This window comes from Barbus barbus, assembly GCF_936440315.1.
Source record: "Barbus barbus genome assembly, chromosome: 27".
NCBI lineage: Eukaryota > Metazoa > Chordata > Actinopteri > Cypriniformes > Cyprinidae > Barbus > Barbus barbus.
This window is the reverse complement of record NC_136755.1, coordinates 21,378,768-21,405,807: the sequence shown is the minus strand read 5'-3', so window position 1 is coordinate 21,405,807 and position 27,040 is coordinate 21,378,768. Positions and strand designations below refer to the sequence as shown.

The 27,040-nt window shown below is 37.6% G+C and overlaps 1 protein-coding gene across 5 annotated transcripts in view; it reads left to right on the top strand.

The window, feature by feature from the left end:
* The window catches only part of LOC306847529 (plectin-like), a gene marked incomplete at its 5' end in the record, with an annotated part of 107,594 nt that overhangs the window by 47,069 nt on the left and 33,485 nt on the right, over window positions 1-27,040 (top strand). For 2 of the 5 annotated variants that reach the window (XM_079381499.1, XM_079381498.1), the window contains 8 exons: window positions 15,060-15,121; window positions 18,087-18,176; window positions 19,898-19,975; window positions 20,330-20,422; window positions 23,838-24,004; window positions 25,901-26,016; window positions 26,694-26,800; window positions 26,892-27,011. In XM_079381499.1, the coding sequence (XP_079237625.1) occupies window positions 15,060-15,121; window positions 18,087-18,176; window positions 19,898-19,975; window positions 20,330-20,422; window positions 23,838-24,004; window positions 25,901-26,016; window positions 26,694-26,800; window positions 26,892-27,011 (833 nt within the window). Of the gene's footprint in view, window positions 1-2,803; window positions 3,150-7,967; window positions 8,363-12,177; window positions 12,407-15,059; window positions 15,122-18,086; window positions 18,177-19,897; window positions 19,976-20,329; window positions 20,423-23,837; window positions 24,005-25,900; window positions 26,017-26,693; window positions 26,801-26,891; window positions 27,012-27,040 lie in introns of those variants that run through there. The other 3 variants (XM_079381502.1, XM_079381500.1, XM_079381501.1) reach the window with 3 other exon arrangements.

Sequence of the window (27,040 nt, the reverse complement as noted above, 5' to 3'; positions counted from 1 at the left end):
CATTCATTTTTTCCCCTCTTTCTCCTTTTGAAATGGGCAAGAAACATGCCTGCTTCTGTAGTCTTGATGATCACATTAAGATGTTGCCAACTCAATCTTGCCAAAAACTGTATTTCCCGCTTTAGCGCAGACTGCTGAGTGAAATAAAGACAAACGGGGTAAGAGATGAAAAGGGAAACGCTGTCGTCCTCTAAGTGATTTCAGTTTAGTAAATCAGACTAACTGCTTTAAACAAGCTATAATGGAGATTGATGATGGTAGATCCTACATGGAGGATTTGATCCAAAAGGGCCAAGGTAGGCAACATTGGATTTGCATATTTAAAGGGACACTCAAATAAATGAATGTTAAAAAGGCCATCTTTTTTTGTTTCTGAAACTTGACAAATGTTATTTAATTGTGCTGACATAGAACTGCATCATTTGATTGTGAGTATCTCTTGAGTTAAACACGTCACTTGGTTTATTGCAGTTTACATCTGCATGCTAATGGTTTTTTCCTTGTTAGATGTCCTAAAAGGCGTTTCTTGAAGAGTAGATGTGGAGTTTCCTAACTGGTTGGTACCTAGTATTAGTAATATAGTTAACATCTACCAAAGTCCAATAAGTTACCACATTTTCCATCTGTATTCCTTATATTTTCAAGGCTGCTATTATTGGTACACCCACTACTCCCTTAAGAATTTGAAACCATGATGGATTTACTGCTAAAATCTATTTCTTAAACCCCAGCAGACTTAAATTGCAGTTGTTCGGGAGTCCAGATTTGCAAACCCAGTAGTTGAGGTTCCCATTTATTTTCTAATTCTAGCTTTTTTAGGGACAGCCCACTGCTTTATTACTTCAGAGGCATTATACAATGAGATCTTTGTTATATATGCGGGTTTGCACCATAGTCTTTTTTTTCCAAATACTTCTCAAAAAAGTAAGAAAATAAGTCAGTTTGCTATGTTTATACAGTTAAGTGTATAATGAACTTTACCACCAGTCCAGAGATGCAGTTTCCACAACGGAAAACATTTGGATTGAATAAAACCCGCTACCCTTTCTTTCTCTTTTTTTTCTCCCTCCCTGTTTCCTTCCATGTTTTTCTCTTTTTCCCCCGCTTCTGACTGCTGTACGCCCCTCTGAATTTGATCAGCATACAATGTCTTGAGGTCAGAAGTGCTACATTAGCAGTTGGTGTCAGTATTTTGCTTGAGAACGATAGAAGGGCCAATTTTGTTCGACATGAACCTCTGCTGCTGTTGCTGCCGATCTCGACCCGATGGTAGGTTGGAACTGAAGACCTTTTCTTATTATTTTTGTGGGCTATATATAAACTAAAGCTGTATGAGCACTGATTTTGACCCTTTTTTAGGAGGCTTTGCTGAAGCACATGGGCTCCTTTATGTCTGATATTTAATTTGCTTAAAGGAAGTGAGGTCAGAGTGTGGCCTGTAGGGGACGCCATTTCGGTTCTATCCATCAGCAGTTTCCAGATCAGCCCTTTAAACTTGCATAGGCAGACATGGGTGTGTCTGTCTGTATGTCTATCTGTCTATCTCACCTGCCTTTATTTTATTCTCAGTAAGCTGGAAAATTATTCCTGGTGGGGAGTGTATTGGCGTGTAAGTTTTTACAACCAGTGAGTGATCGTATCTTAGGGTTGTTGCATAGGTACATACCTGACCTGGATTCTCTTCTACTTTTAAACTCTTTCGTCGCCTCGTCTATGCATAGCATGAGTCACGTTTAATGTGTCGCCGGCTCTATTTGTGGTGTCTTTATTCGGTAGTGTTTAACTACCCTCCCTGCAGTTTGGTCACATGGCCATGAATCATCAAGCTGGTCATTGTCACTTTTTTAAAACAGCGGTGCTTGTGAGAGTTTAGTTTTAATGTCATTACTTTGTACATTGCTCCAGTCCTTTAATATGATTATGCACAGTGTGGGTGTGTGTGTGTGTTTTATGCCTTTGGGTGTGCCATGAGCAGTATGTTTGGAAACAAACATTCTGGAATAATATCCTTTAGCACAGCACTTGCAGAAATACTAATTTGCAGATAATTGTGCTCTAGGTTCTGCATGTCCTCATGCTTTCAGTCCTTAATAATACATTGGCTTGTTCAGCAATAATATGTTGACTTTCTTTGTGGTAGGATGTCTAATGCATCTGTTCAGTCAGCTTGGCGTTTTGTTGCATTCCCGCTGTTTAGAAATGAAAGTTCATGCATGAGGGCCCTTTAATTGCAGGGGCGTCTGGAAAGATACAGCACGTGGCTGAAGCTGGAAAACATATGGGAGTCATTTTCTGCGGGAAGTACAGTCCAGTTACATAATGAATCAGAGAAAGTACAAGAAAATCATTCTAATAGGTCATGTACAATTATAAATTTACAGTAAACTAGACAAAATCCAGTACAAAAAAGTTTTTTTTCATATTGCAGACCAAAAAACATTGGAACGAGATGTTATGTAATAGCATGGTAGATATAGACTCTTATCAGCCGCTGAGGGCAAATGAATGTGTGTGTGTGTGTGTGTGTGTGTGCACTCCCAAAAACAAACCTCACTCATGTATTATTAACTTGAGATGGAGACTCGAGCCGGAGTAGACAGGAAAAAAGCTCCAACAATGGATTATAAGAGAACAACTGTAGTTGCCATGCAGAATCATGATCTCTTCTGAATCATAAGACTGTAGAGAACGAACTGGAGTGAGTGAGCATGCTTCAACGGAGCGCAAAAACTAAAAGTACGCAGGAATTGAGCTATTGGTCCTGGCGAGAGAGGTTGAGAAAGGAGGGCGGGAGGTGGAGGAAGCTCAAACGCTTTTACCAGCGCTCTTAGTCACGAGCTGAGAGAGAGCGAGACGGGGAGAAAAAAAAAACTGCAGAAGGAGGGGGGCAGCTGTCGTGTAGAGCACTCGTAGTTGGAGAAACTATTCTGCTGAGTACATTTAAAGCCCCCAGCCTCCTCCCCCCTCCTCTTCCTCACCTTTCACCTCAAGGCTTGCTCCGGTGAGCAGAGCTCACAAACTGTAAGTTATCCCAGGCCCAATGCCGGCAAATCCTTCTGGAACGGTGTTCCCAACCCTGGTGGTTTTGGGGCATGTGACAACCTTGATAATCGTGTGGAAATGGATGCAGCGAAGACAAGTCAGCGAAGGTAAGAAGAAACAAAATTATGCACTTAAAGCTAGAAAAACTTTCGTATCAGTGTTCTGATAGTATCGGACAGCTTTTATCCAGCGTGCATGCTGTTGTTCTCTCTGTACACATGTGCAGCACACCCTCAATTTCCCTCCCTCTCTGTTTTTTTTTTTTTCCTGTTGTGTTGAAACTGCAGGGTTAACCCTTTATGTTCTGGACGTGCGTGATGACGTTGTGAATTTTGATGAGTTGCAGATGCACGCTGTTGCCTGTGGCATAAAGCTCACTCATTTGAAGCACTCTGTTTGGGTTTGATTTACTATTCTGGCAGGCGTTTGTAGTAAAACCTGTAATTTGTAATGTGGTTTGAGCACCTTTTACTATTATTATTATTTTTATGAATGTAAATGTCTACAGCTTGACAACGATGTACAGAGTTTTTTCTCATGTTCAGGAGAGTCTTACTGGTATGTCGAGAATGCAAATTGTTATTCTTAGTGTCTAGATGAAGCCACCTGGTTTCAGTTGTCCTTACAGGGTTAGCCTAAGGCGTTGTACTGTAAGACACGCTTAAAAGCTGTTATCATCTAGTAATCTTGTGAGGGTTGCAGGGACATTTTTCCTGAGGGCGCACACCCTAAACCTAACCTTCAAACCTGCCCTTTATCTGGCAGTCTGTTTAAATAGATAGAGGTGTGTAAAGGTGACCCGTGTCCAGGGGCGTGTTCTTGGATACTGTCACGTTCAAACAGTGGGACGCTTTTCTACCAATAGTAAATACTGACTTATTAATAAGCCATGATTTACATATTGTGTGTTTATTTGTGTTGTTGAATGGTGTGTTATTTGCATAATAACAGTTCTAATGTCGCTGTCTCACATTATCAAGAGCAAAACATTCTCAGACGACCTTGCTTTTGATGGTGTGTTGCTTTCGGTGGCAGTGTTTTTGAAATCCCTCCCTGTTTTGTTCAGCAAAGGAAGTCAATTTAATCCTTCATTCAATTTATTTAAAAGAGATGGCAAACACAGTGTATAAGAACACTGCATTTATATGCATAAGTGATTATTTTAAATAATATGGATACAAAGGTAACAAATGCATGCTGTTTTTTGCAGAGGTAAAACAGATGAGTCTTTCTTTGATGAAAAAGTTTAATTGCGTGGCACATTTTCAGAATAATTCACTATTGTTCTGTTGTTAATCTGTCCATCGGGACTGGGTGTGGCCCTTGGGCGTTAGATATGTACTCAAGGCTCGTTTGACTGGTAAATGAGGGTTGTTGTTGCTGGAGGACAGGTTTCGTTGCATTAAAACACCTGGGCAGCGTTCGCCAGCTTGCATGTTCCTGTGGTCTCATCTTAAAGAGATAAACCTGAAACTCCAGTTTGTGTTGTGCAGTTTTAGTTTAAGATGTTCCTTGATGAAAATACATGATCTTATGAGTTGTTTTTCCTTCCATAATGTATATTTTAGTGAAGCTGTTTCTGAGTATTTTCAGTTTTGAAAATTCAGGTCTTCCATCACAGAAACAAGTTGCATTTGAAAATATATTTAAATAGAAATCGTCTATTTTAAATTGTTACAATATTCCTGTTTTTACTAAATGCAGCTTTTAGAGACTTTCAAAAACATCAAAAATCTTACCAACTTCAAGGTTGTGTGCGTTCAAGGTATAACCCTATGCTATGTACTTTCCCTTTTCTGGGTGTACTGACTCGGTTGGGGTTTTATGAGGTGAATTGTGGCGACTGTGCCAGCGGTTGCTCTTCACTTCAGAAGCAGGTGATAAGGATTACACAAAAGGTTGTGTCAGTTTTAAGAGACTCAGTCGTGTTCCAGTTGAATCTAGGTCAGCTGTGGCCTCTTTGATCGCTGAAGGTCGTTCAGTTGCTGTGTGTAAATAGAATAATTTTGTATGTCCGGTGCCCTATGCACCGGCCATAGTAAAGGGTAGTTGTGTAAAGTTGCATTTAAATGTCAGCTGGCTGTGGCAAGTTTAAGTATGGTTATGTTGGGAATTCACCATAGCCAGTTTAAATTAAGAACGCTCTTCCTCTGCACATGGTGCCACCACAGTTTACTCTCTGTGAGTGATGTGTGTATCCTGGATACGACGAAAACACCCACGCTCATACCAGTGAGTTACATGAAGATCTCGACTATCGAGCTTTCAAACACGTCAGCCATTAGATGTGTGCTCATATGATCCCTAAGCAAATATCTATAATAATACTTTAACCTTTTTTACTATTATACTCTTAAAAATATTAAGTTATTGTATTTATGGTTGGTTCTTCATTTATAATAACTTTTGTTTTCTTTATTGAATTTAATTTAAACAAATATAAATAAAACGTTTCCCAAAAAACTTCAAAAATTTCCATGAATTTAAAACTTTGCATAAATGATACTGAAAAGTTCAGGTATATAACATTTTAGTTATTAACTATTTAAGGACATGAGATAATTGGTTTAATGTGGTTGAAATATCATTTGAAGAGATGATTTTATGATTTAAAGTAGGCAAGCATATCCTGTATTGTAGAATTGCTTTTGTACATTTATAGACCTGGTCATAAGGTAGTGATTGTGGAGGCTTATTCTATTATACATTCAGTGTCTCAATGTTTTTTTTTTTTTTTTTTAAGTAACCCTTTAGGAGGGGGCTGACCTCTTCACGATGTGCAGTGTAGTGTTCTGACCACACCTTGCTATTATAGTTAGTTAGTTTTATAGAATTCCTTTATCTATATAGGATATAGGAAATCCCTTATCTTCAGAAAAATCTAATATTTTATCATATCTTTCGTCTTTCACTACGACACATATTTCTCAGTCACCCATCAACTCTGATGATTAGATAAGTTCTTCTGAAGATAAGCACCATATTTTTGCTTGCAGTCAGACAGCCGCGAAGCAGTCAGAAAAACATCCGTGAATTTTATAGACGCATTTAAAGGGAAAGGGAAGTGGTGCGTGGCCAAGTATGGTGACCCATACTCAGAATTTGTGCTCTACATTTAACCCATCCAAGTGTACACACAGTAGTGAACATACACCTGGAGCAGTGGGCAGCCAATGCTGCGGCGCCCGGGGAGCAGTTGGGGGTCCGGTGCCTTGTTCAAGGGTCTCACCTCAGTTGTGTTATTGAGGGTGGAGAGAGTGTTGGTTATTCACTCCCCCACCTACAATCCCTGCCGGACCTGAGACTTGAACCCACAACCTTCGGGTTACAAGTCCCTGCTAACATCAGCTGAAATACATCTGTATGAACCAAATTTCCCTTTCAAACGCTTTTTGAAGTCTTTCTGGCTTCTTATTATCTCCCCACCTTATGTTGCATGTGTTCACCCCATTTCGAGACAGATTACAGATTTATCATGTAGTCGTGTACTACCAATTATTATTATTTTTTTTTTTTTTTGGTGGAATAAGTCTATGGGATGTAAAAGCTGAGCATAATGTATTTTTCGCTGTTAGAATGTACTGTGCGAATTCTTGAGGTAAAAGTGGTGCTTTTCGTACACAGGACCATAAAAGCTCACATTTCCTGTGTTGCAGATGTAATGTGGTACAGAGCGAGTGAGTCAGATTTTCTAAATGAGTCAACTATGAAGAATTCCTTCAAATGAAGTTCTTATGTCGCATGACTCACAAACAGCACAATATTTACTGTCATCTTCGTGATTCTGAGGATTTTGGGTTGAGTCAAAGTCTGTTTTGTTACCCACCCCATTTATATGTATTCATTATATGGATTAATTACATAATTCATTCTCGTTGGCTTTTAAAGTCAGGTTATTTGTATGGCAGAAGCTCTTCACAATAAGATTTAAAGAAAACAGTATCTCCGGTGAAGATGCCCGAGGCTGGGAAAGAAGAAATTCCCTAGTGAGGAAAAAAAGCATTGTGAATGCTGTGAACTGGAAGTATAGTTGGCCAGCTCAACACGTCCCACCTGTACTGGCACTGCCTTTGTTTGCATACCTATTCAAATATTGAATTACCTGCACTGCAACAAAGTCTTTGAACATCGAAGCACACGTGCTTCCCGTAGCTAAAACACATTTCGGTTTGAAAATCTACTAAACAAAAAACATTATATAGCAGCATTAGTTGAAGTTCCTCTGAATATTACCCCTTTTTATTTTATTTCCCATTACGCAATGTTTCTTATTTTATTTGCTGTTTTTGTCTCAGCTCTACAGCACATTGGCTGTAAATGTGATTTATGATCAGGTAATTAATTAATTAAGATCAGATTCAACTATTTGTTTTTTGATTTCTCAACTGCTGCTGTAAATTGATAGCATGACACTTGTTGCCTAACAATAATATATCACCAGTATTGGAATTTCACAGTGACATTGAGCAGTGTCTTTCCGTCAGTGTTTATGGGAGCTACCAAAATCGTTTTTAGTGCCACTAGCCAGGGGCCCCAATTATCACCTATATCTACACCTACACACCTATCAAATATCATACTATTAAAGCTTTTTAAGCAAAACACTAGAAAGTTATGCGATTATTTATTAATATTTAGCGTTTTTAGGTTAAAAAAAGTGATAAAATAATATTTTAACTTAATATAATTTGTCGTCCTATAATTTAAACAATCTAGTTTGTGATCATTTTTATAGGAGTTTAGCTTTCAAACTTATAGTGGAGGTTAAACTTCTTTAATTAGGTCTAATTAGGTGTCTCCTTTAACATGGTTTCAGGATGCGTTAAGCAATATCTGAGAAAAGACGCATAAATCCGAAATGATTTAGACAAATGGAAGAAAAAAAACTTGGTCTTAATCAGTAACAGCGGCGTATGGGAGGAATCACATTTCAATGGCAGTCCGAGAGAAGAGTTTGTCCCGGAGCTGGAGCAGCGGAGTGAGCGCAGCTTCAAACACATTGCGATGGGCTGGGCTAGTATTGAGGTAACGCTTTCACTGCTTTCCCAGTGTGACGCCCCTTCGTTTTTCAGTCCCAAAACTAATGAATCCAAACGTGTGAGGCTGATACAGACTTTGGGGAACTAAACTCAACCACAGAAGGAGCGCAACAGTTTTTCCTCTGTGAACATCATGGCTGGCGCGGGTGACATGTCCGCGGCAGCTGCGCCGTGTCTCGCTATCTTCAGCCTGGATGTGATTTACGGACGCGGGAACTACATTCACGAGATGAGCTGCGGTGAAGTCGGACCGCATTTATACAGCCGGATGTGCTGCGCAGGTAGGTGCTAGTGTTCGGAGGCACCGGTTTTTGCCGTGTGATTCTGGCGACTAGGAGGAGTTCGATTGAGGGGGGGCGATAACTCTGTGTGTGGGTGCGGGGCGGGCACGGGTGCGCGCGCGTTATTTAGTTAAAGGGGGAGGGAGAGGGGTGTTGTGGAGTTAACTTGACATTCTTATGTCCCGGGCTGTGTGTCCTTTACAGTTTTTTTTTTAAAGTTTGGCATGCTGTTATTTGATATATAGCATTTACGTAGTTTACATAAGTTTAACCTTGCATTATTTTAAACTTTCATTCTAACATTTCCTCGTGTAGTAATTATTTTTATAAATATTATTATTTTTATCTCATAATAATTACAGCGGAATCACACGAGCAGTAGTGTTGCATTGCATATGTATGTGACTTCAGCTCTACTTTAGTTTGTGCTTTTGTGCTTTTTCTTCGCACACTAGTGAGAGAAACCCATTCGGAGCGAGACAAAACGCCTATGCTGTTTTATATAGTAAGAGTAATATACTGCTAGGCTATTACAAGCTCGGCCAATCAGAGGAGCAGAATTTAAAAATCGTTAAAAAAAAGGTAAAGAAAAATATATAAATAGCTATATAAAATGCATATTTTATCAAATAGTTTTATAATATATTAATACTACATTTTTTTATATAAAAAAATATTTGTAAAAAGTATTTTAAATGAAAACAATACTACAAAAAAGTCATTTTATCATCTATTCATATGTTGGTTGAATTCAGGTAAATTCGTCACTTTTCGTCAAATAGATGGAAAAAGGAAATTATAGAAGTAGCTCTATCTGTAGTGTCTGAATTATTGCATTCACAAAACTTTATATTTTTATTATATTAGATATTTTAATTTGGTAATGCGTATGAGTGTCTAATGTGTATATAATTGAGGTATTATGTATTATACATGAAGATAAGATATAATACATGTGCGCACGCACACACAGGGTCTCTCTCTCTCTCTCTATATATATGTAAATATAATTTAAATAATTAAAAGTGATCAAATACAAATTACTACTCGTGTAGTGCATGTCTTTATATAATGCACACATGTATATAGAGCTGTTTCACTAACTATAAACACATGCGTATTGTTAGAGAAAAATTGCATCTCAGCATCTCCTCCCTTTGGAAAAGTGCGCCTCACTGAACCAAAACCGCAATGACTAAAAATATTGTAGGGTTGTTCTTAACTCACAGCTTCTGTATGTTTGGGTCTGTTGCCTCAGTAACCAGTCAGCTTTCATTTTCCACAGAAACTAAGTGACTGCCTGAAAATGTTTAGACATGGCTGCCAGCTGTGATGAACATCAACGTACAAAGACATATGTGCAAAAATGATTTATGAAGGATGGTCCTTGTCCATAATTAAGTGATAAAAGTGGTTTGATTCTCTTTTCTCTATCCAACGGGAATGGTGACCACAAGAGGGAGACATTTAGTTAGGCTTTACAAACCTATTTCTTTTCATGCTGTTCCAGTAACCAAAGCAATGCTATTTTGCTTTCAATTTTGTTATTTTTTTCCCTCACCCTTTAAAGTGTGTCCAATAAAATTTTTTGGAAAATATTTTTAGAAAAGTATTGTTTCCATCTAAAACCTAAATACCTTTTCTTTTTTTATTCGATAAATCATGGCCTTTTGTGTAAGTGTGAATGTGAGGCAAGGCAGAACAGAACATCTTTTGCAAGTGTTTTGGCCTTGTTTAAGAATGAACTGGTACATGTTCTCACAAGTCTGACAGGCTGTTAGAGGAGTGGTCGTTGGCGTGAACTTGTCTTAAGAGCTATTGTAAGGAGCAGCGGCGTTATGAGCGCGGTGTAGGATGAATTACTGCCTGAGCGTATGTTCATAGTAGGTGCATGCAGTACAGGAATGTGCGACTGACAGTTTTGGGCTACGGAAGATTTCAGAGCTCCTTCTGCCCCATCAGTCACATCACATCTCTGCATGCATTTTCAGCTAAACAAATTGCCTTTGAACTGTTATGAGTTTTTAGAGAAACATTTTTAACAACTTTGGAGAAAGAAGACACGTAGATGTACAAAAACTATTTGAAATATGGATGGCTGTGCAACAGGATATTATATTGATTGCACACAATAAAATTAAGTTGTGATCAAATATTCAAGTAGAGCACGAGCATGACTTGAGGTTTAGTTCAGTAAGTCACTTAGATGTCAGTTTAGTAAAAGCCTCTGACAGACTCACTGAGTTCATTCATCGGACTGATTCAGACAGATAACTTGGAAGTTTGTGAATGATTCATTCAAAAATCTGTCATTAAAAACACTGCTAGTGGCTCTCGATAGCACTGTATCCGATCAACATTGCTCCAAGACAGGTGTGTGACAGCAGCAGGTCTTCCAGCTCAAGCCCAAACAGGCCACAGCCCTGTGCTGCAATGCAAAGAATCCTCCATTCCTACCTGCGATCTGCCTACCATACTTTCCAAGATAGAGAGAGATGGAAGAAGAGCTGAAGCACCTGTGCACTCAGGAATATGACTCCTCTCATTCCTTCCAGTGGTCTCCAACATTCACACGCACACACATCAAAGAGACTAGTTATTCACATCTCACTTGTCTTTTTGTGCTACTGATAAAAAGGGTCTGTTGTTTGGGGCAAGAGACACAGAGACTCTTTGAATCTCTGCATCATATGTTTGTATATTTGCACGCTCGTTTCAAATGCTGCTTTTAGGAGATGCATTTACTTCAACCGCACATACACAGGGGTTCTCTTGTGCTCAGCCGCATTTTTGTCTGTCTAGGGTGACTTTGGCAGGACTTCATGAAATAGTGTCTTTGTTGTGTCTATCTACATCAATCAAAGAACAGCAGCGACTCCTGACAGTGAAAATCTGAACCTCCTACTTGAGACTACAAGAGCCTTTGTGTGTGACTCCTGAAATTAGTCACATTTTCCCTCATGAGTGGGATTTCCCAGTTGGTGGAACACCAAACCCCTCCTCCCACCCCAAACAGATGGAATACCCAGATAGAAACAGACCCTCGTTTTGATTCCTTCCCTGGTGCTTTAGATTGTGACTCATTTCCGTTTCATGCTACCGAATTAGCTTGTACAGAAAAACAGCTTACTCATTCCATGTGAAGTTTTTGTCCTAACCAGTCAAAAAGTTGGTAGGTTTCTATTCCTAATCTGTCACTCGGAGTAGTTCCGCCCATAATGCAATCTGATTGGTCCAATATTCTGTATATTTAACCTCAAATATGTTTAGATTTTCATCACTTTGTGGTGATATTTCGCTTTTAATGTGGACAGACGAATGACTTACGACACGTGTCGGTGGTTTGTGCAGTGTTCAGACTTATTTTCGGTGGTTGCATTCCTAGGACAGCTGCTTCCCTTGTTATAGGGTATTTGCAGATGTGAGTTGTGGAAACCGTTAACCATTTTCAAAGTATGCACGAAATGTGTGGCTTTTGTGCTTCTGAGCAGAAGTAAAACTAATATTTTAAAAAGAACAGTAAATTATGAGATTTTCATTTTGTACTGAATTTCTCATTGTTCACGACACATACGCCGTCAACATGTGGTGTGCCACAATGTTTTATTTTGGGGTGTTTTTTCACACATTTTCAACCACAAAATTAGAGACCACCCCTCTAAAATGAGAGCTTCCTTCGAATCTATAGCCTAAAGACAGGTATTTAGCAAGAAGTGTGAAAAAAGAAGGAAGAGGTAGAGAGGGGAAGAAAAGTTAGAAAAGGGAGGGCGAAAAGAGCTGGCTTGGAACACACCCACTCGCCTGCATGGATCTTCTCTTTTGCTTTCTGAAAGACCAGACGGGTGAAGAGAAACAGTTCGGGTGGTTTAAACAGATCGGTGGAAAGTGTACAACTGTGGTTTTGCAGCAAGAACAGAAGCACAAAGATGGCTGTAAATCAAGGTTATAGAGCGTACTCCACCGACAGTGTCGGCAGTGACGTGGTCTTCACAGATGAAAGTCATAATTACCAGGGGATGCTGAGGGCCATGGATGAAAGAAAAGGTACAGCAGAAATACTTAAAATTAGCTATTAGATACTAAATTTATTTTTGATATCCTGTTTAATCTTTGTACAATATTTGCTTGATAAGTTTGTCAGTATGATTAAATTAGTTAAATTTGCATTCTTATTGTATCATTTCTGGCTAGATTATTACATTTATTGATGTTGCTTTATTTTGACACATATTTAAGGCTTCTTTTGTTATGCAATCAATTGTGAAGTCATGTTATCATTCTGCATCATAATTGGTCCTCTCTGGACAGGTGAAATGTACTTGTAATCTTTCCAACCAATAATAAGAAGTATAAGCTGTCAAAATGAAGTTTTTGGGTTCCAGAGGGAGGGGCTTTTGCAAAGGCGGATCCCAAATCTGGGTTGTGGTCCTGCGTGCATGGCATGTTGGAAAAGAGGTCATAGTTTGAGTACAGCACAGCTCAAACATTGTAAATGTTCTAGATTTATTTTGTACTATAATTTACACTGACATATTACTTCATACACTAAAACTCCGTTCCCTCAAGCTACGAGTTCAGTTTTACGAGTGTCCAAAGCTGCCGTGCAGAGGAACGCATCTTCTTTCAGATCTTTTGCTTCTCCTTGTCAGACCTTGTAAACCTTTGGTTCTGTGGCATGGAACATTAAGCTTTTACGGTGGCCTAAGATATACTGATAGGCGTTACATTTTCATTACGAGGGTCTGTTGATGTTTTGCTTGGAATTTTAAGTGCCCCTTTTATCCGGCCTTTGACCTGTTCATCTGTTCAGGTGGTTACACTTGTCTTAGAGCTGTTATGAGATCAGCTCACTGATGGAAATCAGTACTTAGTCTTAAAGAGACCTGCAGATTCTCAGTAAAATGCAGCATCTGTGTCCTGTCGTTTCATGTTTCCACATGCATCTGAATTTTTTTGTGTTATCAAAATAATAACAAGCATGTTTCATGCAGTTTACTATGTAAAACTGCAATATATGATTAAATCCGTTTTTAGGTGACTAGATAAATGTTCATTGTTTCATAAAGGACTTCATACAATGAGTCACAGGAATTGGTTTTCGTGACAGTACGAGGGTTTTAGAAACAGGAAGTGATGTGGTGATGCCAATTGACGTGGCTGCCATGGCAACCGAAAGACAGAACAACAACATGCATCCAGTTGCCTGCGGTTGTTTTGATACAGATGGTTGTCCTGCATTATCTTATCTCAATGTTTTGATGAAATAGTGATGAAATCAGAAATTTGGAGGCCTTATCAGAAGTTTGGGATTTTTTTTAAATTTAGGTCATGCTTGCTGGTCATCAGAAATATCATCAGCCTTAGTGGTTCATCTTGTGATAGGGAGCTGATGTGCTGCTTCTCCAACTACAGCTCCACTTGAGTTTTCTTGTATTCTCTTTCATGCTAGCTCAAGTATGCCATTATCAAGTCAAAAATGGACCTGAAAGAGGCATTTGTACTGAATTTTGTAATCACTCTTATATTAGTCATGAAGCATTTGATCATTGTGAAACCCACTAGATTCAGCTGATGGTACTTCTGGAACATTTCACTCCTTTAGCACGCCTTTCAGCAAGTTTCCACATAAATGTTTGATGAGACTGATGATGGTAATTTGAGATGAAGGTAAATGCAGAACGTTTGAAAGCTTCTAAACAAATTGAGGAGTAAATGCAACAGTAAAACAGTGCCAGCAAAAGACTCATGGTGTTTTTCAGAAGCATCTTGATTCAAGATCATTTTTCTTTTTTTGTCAGTAGGGAATCTCTGGTTTAGTCACCTAGACCTGCAAATATCTGAACTCAAGTAAAGAAAATAGATGCACAAACTAAGAACTGAAAAACTTTCAAATTAAGTCAGTTAAAAAGAGCCAGTCAGTTGACTTTCACCAGTGGTATGTTTTCTGAGTGCTCCGATGAGCAGATATAGACCGCTAGTTTACGCTGTGTTGTCTCTAAGATATGCACAGCATGTTCATAACGTGGGCCCACCCAATCACTACACAATTTTGGGTCATGATAAATACCATTGAGGAAACTGTTTTAAATGTCTTTATTGTTTAAAAGATTGGGGTCGGTAATATTATTTTTTTAATGCGTTTGAAGGCTTAAATGTAAAATGTATTTAAATGTAAAATATTATTTAAATTTAAAAGAACTAATATGTTTTGAAATGTAATTTATTCCTATGATGGCAAAGCTGAATTTTCAGCATCATTACTCCAGTCTTCAGTGTCACATGAGCCTTCAGAAATCATTCCAATATGCTCATTTGCTGCTCAATAAACATTTCTTCTTATTATCAATGTTGAAAGCAGTTGAAAAATAAAATATTTTTTAACGATGTAAGTCTATTTAAAGCAACATTGCTGAATAAAAGCATAAAAGTGTTTCTTTAATAAAATCACATGCAAATATGTTGATCACAAAGAAATATGATGCAAAACCTATGCTAATTCCTCTAAGCTTTTGCTTCTCTAAAATCATCACTATGTGGAACCTCATAAAGTGCACTATAAAAACCACACAGAGCACTATTATCTAAGAAGATAGCTATACTTCAGTTTAAAAGTTTCCATTAGTATGTTATATAACATTCACTGGTTTCTAATGTGTCTCTCAGATTTAACTAAATATTGTGTCTTTGTGTTTTACAGATGAACGGGATCGAGTACAGAAAAAGACCTTCACAAAATGGGTGAACAAGCATCTGATGAAGGTATTACCATCCATACAGAATCCATACATTTGCTGTTAATTCAACAGTAATACACATGCAGGTGCTTGTAACCACACGGTTACAGAGTGTCAAATATCTCAGTTTTGCCCTTCACCAATGGCCACTTTGTCAACCCATTATCTCAAGGACTTATTTTGAAGATGACTGGTGCAGTAACTACAAATGACTGTGGTGACAGCTGCTTGATTGGAAACAAGGCACATACTAAAACTGAACAGAGAACATAGTTATTTGTCTGTAATTACATGGAAAATAACAGCGCATGACGCTTAAAGTGCAAGAGTGGAAATGATAGGAGTGTGTGAGAGAGAGAATGGGAAGGACAGTACAGTGTTTGTTTGTCTAACCCGTATGTGAAAACATATGGCGAGTGTGTGTAACTGCTACTGCTGTGGAGATCATGATGGCTGAATAATCGTCCTGTACACACCCAGCACACTGCACTGCTGAAAGGTGCAGCTTATTTATTTATGGGTATGCGAAGATGAGTCATCAACATCTGGTCTCATTTTATATCCCCAAAGAAACAGATTGCTTTCTTGGTGCCGCTTGGATTTCTTCCAGCAGTCTGGTCCACAGGCGCCCCCTTTCACGAACAGTTGAAGAGAAAGTGTTTCAAAACATATTCCAAAATTCCACCCCAAATTGTGAATTGTCTTTCAAATGAATTTCCAGTTTAACTAACTAGTATCTAGAGGATCTTTAAAATTACACTTCTTACCTTCAATATTCTTTAGGCTGTTTAAAAAAATAATTATTATTAAATTAAATTGAGAATAATTTAATTCATTAAATTAAAATAATTATTAAATAATTTTTATAAGTTATTTCAGCACTAAATTTGTGTTAGTTTTTGGATTGTGTTAGACGTTAAACTGATTTTCCTTCCTTCAAGGATGCATAGGGTTTATTCAGTGGTCTGCAGTTCAGATCCAGTGACTCAGAGGCTTTGCTGTGGGTTGTTCGTTTGCTGTAAGGTAATCCTCATCTGGATGCAGCCGTTTGGGATGGAAACCTGGACGCCAGCAAAACCTTACTGTCTCTCATTTTAAACTAGGCACAGAGAACAGCAGCCCTAAGATTAAAAAAGATTTATTAAGAATGAGTTCCCAAAACGATGGTTTCATTGCTATTTTAGACTTAATAATAGCTTTGCATTAAAAACAAAAGACAATTTAATATTGATGTTATGCCACGTGTGCTGTGCTCTGTCATATTTGATATGTTGCTTCATGTTTGAATATTAAAACTAAACAAATATATTTCTGACAGGTTCTGTCATCAGCAGACTTGTTTATACATGCAAAGGTCTATTCAAAGATTTGATGCAATGTATGAAATATTTAAATTATATACTCACGCCATCATGCAAACACTGTATGTGTCATCTGTGTTCATTTCACTGTTATATCTGTCTGTGTGTCTCTCGCTCTCTTTCTGTCATACAGTTCTCGTTGTATTTCCCAACTGTTCCAACCTTTCTCTTTTTTATCTCTCCATGTTCCATCCTTTCCTCCATCTTTCTCTGTCAGCACTGGAAGGCAGAGGTAGGTGGTGTCTGTGATCACACCTTTGCAGAGTGACTTCTGTTATTACTGCATGGGTTTCACATGCACCGTAGCTTCCTACATCTGCACCTAGAGCTAACATACAGGCTCCCCTGCCTTCCTTGCATGAAATGCAGTTTTCTACGTTTTTAACACTGGAGATGTTAACACTTGTGTTTTCTGTCTCCTTTAGTACTTTCTGTGCTTACTGCTTCAGTCTCCAGATTTTTTTCTTTATCAACAGTAAATATAGTATCATACAGTGGCCCACAATCAATGTATGGTTTTTATTGCATAGAACCAACTAACTTCACTTTCACGAGACATTTTTGTAATTATTAAAATCCCAAGGTGATTTCTAATAGATTTATGATGTTAGTTCCCGCATTGTAAACTGAGCCGTATATAGAAAGCTCTCAGTGTGAACAGTTTTTGTGAGAAAAGTCACTTCAAATGACCTTGGCCCTTATTTTTCACAGCATCATAATATTTGTGGTTTGTGTGTTCTGTTTGTAGTTTTAATGCTTACAAAACATATTTTTAGGGTTTCAGAACCATTCTTTTTTGCCAGTAGGGAATCTCTGGTTTAGTCACTGCAAATATCTGAACTGAAGTGACGAAAATAGATGCACAACAAACTAAGAACTGAAAACGAACTTCCAAAAAGAGTCTTTACTTAGGTAAATTAAATGTTGACATAAAATTAAATTTTAAATTCACTACCATTCAGACGTGTAATGTTTTTAAAACAAGTTTGCAATTAAAGGCTGCATTTAACTGATCAAAAATGCAGTAAAAAAAAAAAAAACGTAATATTGTGAAATATTATTACAATCAAAAATAATAGTTTTCTTGTGATGGCAAATCTGATTTAGCAGCCATTACTCCAGTCATCAGTGACACATTTCTTCTTATTATTAATGTTTAAAAGAGTTGTGCTGCTTAATGTTTTCATGCAAACCGTGATGCATTTTTTTCAGGATTTTTGGATGAAAGAAGAATAGCTTTTATTTGAAACTGAAATATTTTGTACCATTATAAATGTCTTTACTGTCATTTTTGATCAGTTTAATTGCGGAATAATATAATTTATTTTTCAAACCCCAAACTTATGAATAATAGTGTATTATTTATTCACTTTAATGTATAGTAAAATTAATTAAAATTGTGCCATGTATTGCAAAAGACATAAAACTAGTGGTTGCCTTTTATGTCAATTATACACTTTTGCTGTCATTATGTAAAAATATTTGCCCTCTTGATGTCACAATCAACCCATTATAATCAATTCATGTGGAGAACTGCGGTATTAAGTAGCATCATATTGTCTTGAACATGTAGTCTTCCACTTTCCACAGTTTTCATAATTTGTAATGATGATTTCCTGTTTTATTCAGTCCCAGCAACACATCACAGACCTGTACGAGGATCTCAGAGATGGACTCAAACTCATCTCGCTGCTGGAGGTGCTCTCTGGAGAGACACTGGTAAGTTCATCCTAATGTGGGATCAGATTTTCCATCCACAACCCTAATCAAAACCTACTTCCAAACATCAATTTGAAATTCTGCTTTTGCAAGGCTAAGTCTCTCTACCTGGATCTGCTCCCTTAACATAAGCCCCTCCTCTTTCTGTGTCCTCTTTTGCTTTATAGACCTTGTAGTTTACGTTTGAGTAAAGTTCCCCTTGTAATCTGCATCTGATTGGATAGTTCTTCAGTTTAACACCCTCAAAGTTGTGTCCCTCTGATTTGTTTTGCATGCATCAGTGGTTGACATGTGACATTCAGATCTGTATGAGCAGTGGACGTAACCACACATACAGAAATGTGTCAGTAGGAACGAATGTCTCCTCACATCTCCCCGTCCTTTTGAGCGCTTCCACTATGACTGTATCTCTCTTGCACTGCGTCTCACTCCTTTAACACATTAACAATCTGACATTTTCTGCCTCAGTTTCAACTCCGCCCGGTTTGACCCCCCTTGACCATTCCTTTTTCAACTTCCTGTTTGCTCACCTCTGCCCTGACCTTGACCCCTTTGCCTTTGCCTCTTCTCTTGCGATGCTCTTGCTGTGGTAGCCGAGGGAGCGAGACGTTGTCAGGAATTCGCGGTTGGTGAGTTGGGTCTGAAAATTTCCGGTTCGCCTCCCCGGAAAGGGGTGTGGCATGTGTCACTGCCAGGGGAAATGTGTTGTGCATGATGTCGCTTGTCCACGGTGCCGTCCTCCCCCCATGTTCACAAAAATATTTAATTAAAAATTTAATTAGATTATGCTACTATTTCTCAGGGTGGTTATTTAAATGTTTGTAGGGTTTTTTTTTTTTTTTTTTTTTTTTTTTTTGATGGAATGTTTTGGAATGCACTGCATTCACTGTCAGGGAACCATTTACTGCAGGCTTTCAGGATTTTGGCGTAATGTATATTAGTTTAGAATTAAACATTCGTTTTAGTTCTTCATTGATTCATGTCTTCTCATGTTTACAGACATGGGATCCATTAAGAACCTAAGTGACATCATGCACTGCAAGCCAATAAGAGCCTGGCTTATGGGACAGCTTAGCTTTTGATTGGCTATTTATTGTGATGACTGATTGACAATGTCATTGCATGTTCTTATTGTATGCTGGTGCATTTTGTCCACATCTTGGCATAGTGGTGTATTTGGTGTATGTTCAGGTAATAGATTATAGCTAATGAAGCTGGAAGATCTCTGGTCCTTGGGTTTCAAATTAATAAGGTTATAATATTTAGGGTATAGTTTCTGCATTTTTTAACATAATGCATTGTTTTTTCCATGAAATATGGAAAATATTACAAAGAAAAGTGAATTTGCTTATTCTTGATTTTCTTTAGGTACTTTTTTTGTAGGTTGATATTGGTAAATTAGTTTTTTCCGAATTTAAATAGTATTTTTTATGCATTTCAAAAGCGCTAAAGTGTTTTCCAATTTTTACTGTACAATAAAATGTTTGGATGTTTGGTTTCACCTTTTGGTGTCATTTAATGTATTTTAGTTTTTTTGTTGTTTTTAACAGAAAAGACAATATTTCTCTGTTGTGGCATTCCTACTTTAGTCATTGTTTTGTATGTTTAGTTAATGCAATTTTTATCATTCAGTACATCTGTAATCTCTGCCTTTTCATAACCGTATTTAATTTTTTTTTAGATCTTTCTCTTTGTTAATCTCTCTTTTTATTTTTTTCCAGCCCAGAGAGAAGGGTCGCATGCGCTTTCACAAACTACAGAATGTACAGATCGCACTGGACTTCCTCAAACATAGACAGGTACAGTGAACCGAACACCTCATAAGCCGTTTTGTTTTTGGTTTTTTTTTACCCTTGATTTTACTTTTGATAATCAGGGATATAATACAAAAAAATCTAAATAAAATAAAATGTTAATAAAATACAAAAAAGCTACTTTTTCTTGGTCATAAGTTATGATAACATTTCATCAAAAATATTAACTAATACTGTTGCATTACTGATCAATATTTAATGTTTAAAATTGTAATTCTTTGTTTGCTTCATATTTCTTTTACATTTACCTCCTGCAGTACCTTTACAGACCCACAGGGGTCTATGGACTTCTGGTCTTATAAGATTTCACTGGTTAACAAAGATGTCATTGTTTGACAGGTGAAACTGGTAAACATCAGAAATGACGACATTGCGGATGGAAATCCAAAACTGACCCTCGGGCTTATATGGACCATCATCCTTCACTTCCAGGTCTGGTGTAGCAATGGTTGTGCTCTACTTGCTCGGAGCAGACACATTCTTATTAGTTTTTTAATATGCTCTCTTTGGTTTTGCTTCACAGATTTTCATTTAAAAAAAATACTGCTGTTTTCACTTGGTGTAAATAGCATTCATTGCTAGACAGAATAGATCTATCGCTAAAAAATATATGCCATTTGCACTAATCACTAATAAATAGCATCCATCACTATTTACACTTAGTGCAATTAGCCGCTGCCTTTTATTAAAACCACATTCTCATTGATTTTACTTTTCTTTCTTTTTTACATATTTAACTTTAGTTTACGATTAGATAATATTTAGTTTCTTAATATATTTCAGCTAATATGTTTTATAATACATTATTTGTTTTATTGAAACCATATTTAATTCGATTCAATTCAAGTTTATTTGTATAGCGCTTTTTACAATACAAATCGTTGCAAAGCAGCTCTACAGGAATTTAAGTTTCCGCGATCTATTTATATATTGCAGAACCTTAATATATTTAACTTATGGCAAAATTTGGTAATTCTGTATGTTGTCTGAGCATTGGCATCCTCTGAGGTCCTCTGAGGGGTTGGCATCATCTTTTCTCAGGTGTTCGGTCATCTCAGATCATTTAAGGGTTGGATCCAGACTGAAGCTTCTGTCATTCCTAGTTACCATGGGATGTTAATCCCGTGGCAGAAAGAGAGAAACAAATAGAGACATAATTAGCGTAGCTGCTGTTCCATCTAAGCAAAAATGATTTGTTCAACCCAAGCTAAAGAATAATAATAATGTACATTTGATCAGATATAACTGCAGTACAAGATTATAAGATGCATTATGTGAATGCTTGGCTAAAGAGATGTGTCTTTAATCTAGATTTAAACAGAGAAAGTGTATCTGAACACCGAACGTTATCAGGAAGGCTATTCCAGAGTTTGGGAGCCAAATGTGAAAAAGCTCTACCTCCTTTAGTGGACTTTGCTATCCTAGGCACTACCAAAAGTCCAGAGTTTTGCGACTTTAGGGAGCGGGTTGGATTGTAGCGTGGTAGAATACAAGTTAGGTATGCAGGAGCTAAACCATTTAGGGCCTTATAGGCAAGTAATAATATTTTGTAAATGATACGGAACTTAATAGGTAGCCAGTGCAGAGACTGTAAAATTGGGGTAATATGATCATATTTTCTTGACCTGGTAAGAACTCTAGCTGCTGCATTTTGGACTATCTGGAGCTTGTTTATTGAAGATGCAGGACAACCAGCTAGCAGTGCATTACAATAGTCCAGTCTAGAGGTCATGAATGCATGAACTAGCTTTTCTGCATCAGAAACAGGTAGCATGTTTGGATGCTTGGCAATGTTTCTAAGATGGAAGAATGCTGTTTTTGTAACATGGGAAATATGATTTTCAAAGGACAAGTTGCTGTCTAATATAACACCCAGATTTTTTACTTTAGAGGACGTAACAGTACATCCGTCTAGTTGCAAATTGTAATCCAAGAGATTCTGTGTACTGTTTTTTTGGTCCAATAAGTAATATCTCTGTCTTATCTGAACAGGTAGGATCTAAACCATCTTAAAGCCTGCCCTTGAATACCAGTATAGTTTTGTAATCGATCTATGAGTATATCATGGTCTATAGTGTCGAACGCAGCACTACGATCAAGTAATACTAGCAATGAGATGCAGCCTTGATCTGAAGCAAGAAGCAAGTCATTTGTAATTTTAACAAGTGCAGGCTCTGTGCTATGGTGAGGCCTGAAACCTGACTGAAATTCTTCATAGAGATCATTTTTTTGCAAGAAGGAGCACAATTGAGCAGACACAACTTTTTCTAAAATTTTAGACATAAACGGAAGATTTGAAATGGGTCTGTAATTTGCCAGTTCATTAGAATCTAGTTGTGGTTTCTTAATAAGAGGCTTAATAACACCAGCTTGAATGGTTTTGGGACGTGACCTAAAGATAACGAGTTAATAATATTGAGAAGCGGTTCTTCTGCTACAGGTAACAACTCTTTCAGTAGTTTAGTGGGTACAGGATCTAATAAACATGTTGTTGGTTTAGATTCACTGATAAGTTTATTTAGCTCTTCCTGTCCTATAGTTTTAAAGCACTGCAGTTTTTCTTTGGGTGCGATGAATGAAGCTGAAATACCAGACGCAGTAGAATCTACATTTGATATTGTATTTCTGATGTTATCTATTTTATCAGTAAAGAAATTCATAAAGTCATTACTATTAAACTGTGAGGGAATATTTAGATCGAGTGGTGTCTGTTTATTTGTTAGTCTAGCCACTGTGCTAAATAAGAACCTTGGATTGTTTTGGTTATCATCTATGAGTTTGCGGATATGCTCTGCCCTGGCAGCTTTTAGAGCCTGTCTATAGCTGGACATACTGTTTTTCCACGCAATTCTAAAAACTTCCAAGTTAGTTTTTCTCCATTTGCGCTCAAGATTACGAGTTTCTTTCTTGAGAGAATGGGTATAACTGTTGTACCATGGCGCAGTACGTTTTTCCCTAACCTTTTTCAATTTGAGGGGGGCAACAGCTTCTAATGTATTAGAGAAGATAGTGCCCATGTTGCTAGTCATTTCATCTAGTTCATGTGTATTTATGGGTACACAGAGCAGTTGAGATAAATCAGGGAGGTTATTTGTGAATCTGTCTTTGGTGGCTGGAACAATAGTTCTGCCCGGACGATAACGCAGAGCCATATAATTAATATCAGTAATATGCAGCATGCACGATACAAGGAAATGATCAGTAACATCATCACTATATCTATATCGGTAAGATCAATTCCATGCAATATAATTAAATCTAACGTATGATTAAAAAGATGAGTGGGCCTGGTGACGTTTTGCTTGACTCCAAAAGAGTTTATTAGGTCAGTAAACGCAAGTCCTAACGCATCATTTGTATTATCAACGTGAATGTTAAAATCTCCGACAATTAGCAGTTTATCATCATTAACCAATAGATCTGAGAGGAAATCTGCAAATTCTTTTAGGAAATCTCTATATGGCCCTGGCGGTCTATACACAGTAGCCAGAGCAAGAGATAGGAGAGATTTCTTTTGCATATCTAACAGTGTAACATTAAGCAGAAGTATTTAGAATGCGTTAAACCTCCTGTATCCTGTTTTCTGAGTAACATTGATTCTACTTCATTTTTTGTTTTACTTTGACAGTTGAAATTATCATTTCTAAATATGTTTAGTCTATTATTTCTTTATAAAATAATGCAGAATTTTATTCTTGTCTTCTTGGTACCTTGTCATTTTTATGTGGTCCATTACTGCAGTCACCATGGTTAAATTGTGGTTACTATACAATAACTAGGATAAATGCTAGCTCAGACTCTGATTCTACTTTCCTGACCGTTTCACTGTCTGTCTTGGCTCCATCAGATCTCTGATATCCAGGTGAATGGTCAGTCAGATGATATGACTGCCAAGGAGAAGCTGCTCTTGTGGTCTCAACGGATGGTGGAGGGCTACCATGGTCTGCGGTGTGATAATTTCACCACCAGCTGGAGAGATGGCAAGATCTTCAATGCTGTCATCCATAAACACAGGTAAAAACTTATTGTAAAAATTATTGTCTTAGCTGTTAGAACTCATTCTCAATGGTGCTAATGAAAAAAAGCCAGATTTTTGTGAAAAAAATAAATAAAATTGTTTATTAGGTAATCTTGGCACCTGAGAAGTGAGAAATAGTTGACATTCCCTTGTATCTCCAGGCTGTTTATGAAGTTCATCTCCAGACTTGCTGGCTGTATTTGCCGTGTCAAACACAGACCCATTTTGCCCCTTGTCGGGTCTATAATTTATGTACTAATTCCTGGCTTTTACCAAGTGATATTTGACAGGAAACAAGATCTGCCATGCCATACTTAAAGGTTTAAGTAAAGACCTGTTTAAACCTTCAAGAGCACAATTTGCTCTCACACATGGGACTCAAGAAACTGTCATGCAATAACCTTAGAGCCACTGACCCATTACAGACTTCATACAAATATCTCTCAACCACAACAAATTCACCTTGGTTTACGTCAGAATTTGCAGGATTAAGTTCAAGTATGCTCGAATTGACACTTGTGAAAAAAGTTTGAAACCAGAATCCAGTAATGAGGGCGTGTTGAATCTGAAAGAATCCCCAGAGGGTGTGTTTTTATCATTCAGCATGTTGCTGCATAGCTCAGGTTCACCCTACGCTATCTGACGCAGATGACTCTTGAGATTTGAGCAAATAAGAAGCAGTTCGTCTTCTCTCACTGGCAACTCGATGAACGGATTAGTATGTTGTGACAGCAGCAGTAAAGGTGAAGCTCTCAACGCTTGATGAGTGATATAAGATGGAGTGTGGTATTTCTAAGGACTGAGACTGCTAACCATTGACTGGAACTTGCTTTTCATTGGACAAGAATACCCATCTGCACCATGTGTGATTGCACACGTTTAAAAGAATAGGATTTTGATACATTCAATCCAACAAAATGTTCAGTCTCAAGAGGAAGTTACGCTCCAGGAAGAGTCGCAGCACCTCGTCCAGTCACGGATCTGTCAGTGACCTGGAGGACCGGGTGGTCATGCTGTGTGAAGATGTACCATCAGAGGCTTCATTCGATTCGGGCCAGGGGTCCATCAGCAATGGTGCCTGCTCTAGTGGTGGATCCCAGAGCGGAGATCTTGAACATGGCATGCAGCAAAGGCTCTCCACCCTAAGTAGAGATGGGTTTTCTTACAGAAAGGTGTTCGTCTCAGATGCCGAGCTTCCCTGGGGCCAGCAGTGCTACCTGCTCACACAGACAGTCAATGCGTCGTATGGATGATTTTTTTTTCTTTCATTTAACATATTTTGGAAAAAAGCAAGCAAAGCAGTGCTGCCTTTGTCATTGTAGCTTTTGGAATTTCATTGACAATTTAGTCAACTGATTTGGTAATTTAGGGTTGTTATTTGCTATAAGATTTAGTTTTGTTGAACTTGCTCAGGTTTTCATGTAGTTAACAGGCTGCTTGTGTGCGCACGTAGTATTTTACTGTAATTGTTTTTGGAACCTTGCAGTGATTGCTGTTGAGTGAGTACTTAGTCACATAAGACAGGCTTTTTTCAAATCCTGTGAAGAGCTATCAATCTTGCCTTCACCTGCCCAGATACTGGCACAGATGTTTACATAGCCTGCAGGTTTGGCCAAGCAGTGTGCGTTCAAATGAGATCTTAGGGAAATTTCACAGTTCATACCTATGGGATTTTTGTTTGCTAACAGAGAAATTATTTCTTTAAACATCGCAGTCAATAAAATGCAAAATATTTAACAAAATGAGTAGTCTCCGTGTTCAAATTAAGTTATAAACAGACAGTTTATGTTTTGGTGCATGATGTATTATGTAATCAATGCACTGAAATAAAGTGTGTGCAATCTTTATATTTTCTTGTAACTGCATTCTGTGTCTCCTGTCTTTTGTTGTAGACCAAATTTGATTGACATGAATAAAGTGTACAGACAGACCAACCTGGAGAATCTGGAGCAGGCTTTCAGCGTAGCGGAAAGAGACTTGGGCGTCACACGCCTGCTGGATCCTGAGGGTAAAAACATCCCTCTGGATTTTCCTTCAAGGAATTTATTTTTCATTCTTGACTTTCGTTGATCCTAGAGGATTTAATGGATTTGTAAAATATTTTTAATGCCTGCATAAGAGTACTAATAATTATCTAATAGTGATTTTACTTTTATGATGTTGAGTAATGTACACTACTGTTTAAAATTGAGGGTTTAGTAAAATTTTTACTAAAAGGTTTTTGTAAATAACTTCATACTTTTATTTGGTAAGGATGCATTCAACTAATCAAAGGTAACAGTTTATACAATTTTTTTTATTTCAAATAAATTCTGTTCTTAGAACTTTTTATTCATCAAGGAATCCTGAAAAATAATTATGATTTCCACAAAAATATTAAGCAGCACAACTGCTTTCGACATTGATCATAATAAGAAATGTTTCTTGAGCACCGAATCAGCATATGGGAATAATTTCTGAAGGATCATGTGACACTGGAGTAATGGCTGCTGAAAATTCAGCTTTGCCAAGTTGCAATTTAGAATATATTAAATTAGAAAACAGTTATTCTAAGTTGTAATAATATTTCACTATATTATTGCTTTACTGTATTTTTTTAATCAAATAATTGCAGCCGTGGTTAGCAAACATTTGTACAATAGTGTACTGTACATATTGATAGTAGTTTGTTTTCTCTTTCTGCAGATGTGGACGTGCCACACCCAGACGAGAAGTCCATCATCACATATGTGTCCTCTTTGTATGATGTTATGCCAAGAGTTCCTGACGTTCGTGATGGAGTCAAGGCCAATGTGAGTGTTTTGAAAGTATAATTAATCATACAGGCATGACCCATTGAGATGGTTTGTATTCAGTGAAATACATTTTTATCGACGTGCACAGGAATTGGAGTTGCGCTGGCAGGAATATTATGAGCTGGTGGCCATGTTACTCCAGTGGATCAGACGTCACATTATCGTTTTTGAGGAACGCAAGTTCCCCTCCAGCTATGAAGAAATTGAGGTTAGTCTCATGATCCATGGGTTTAATGA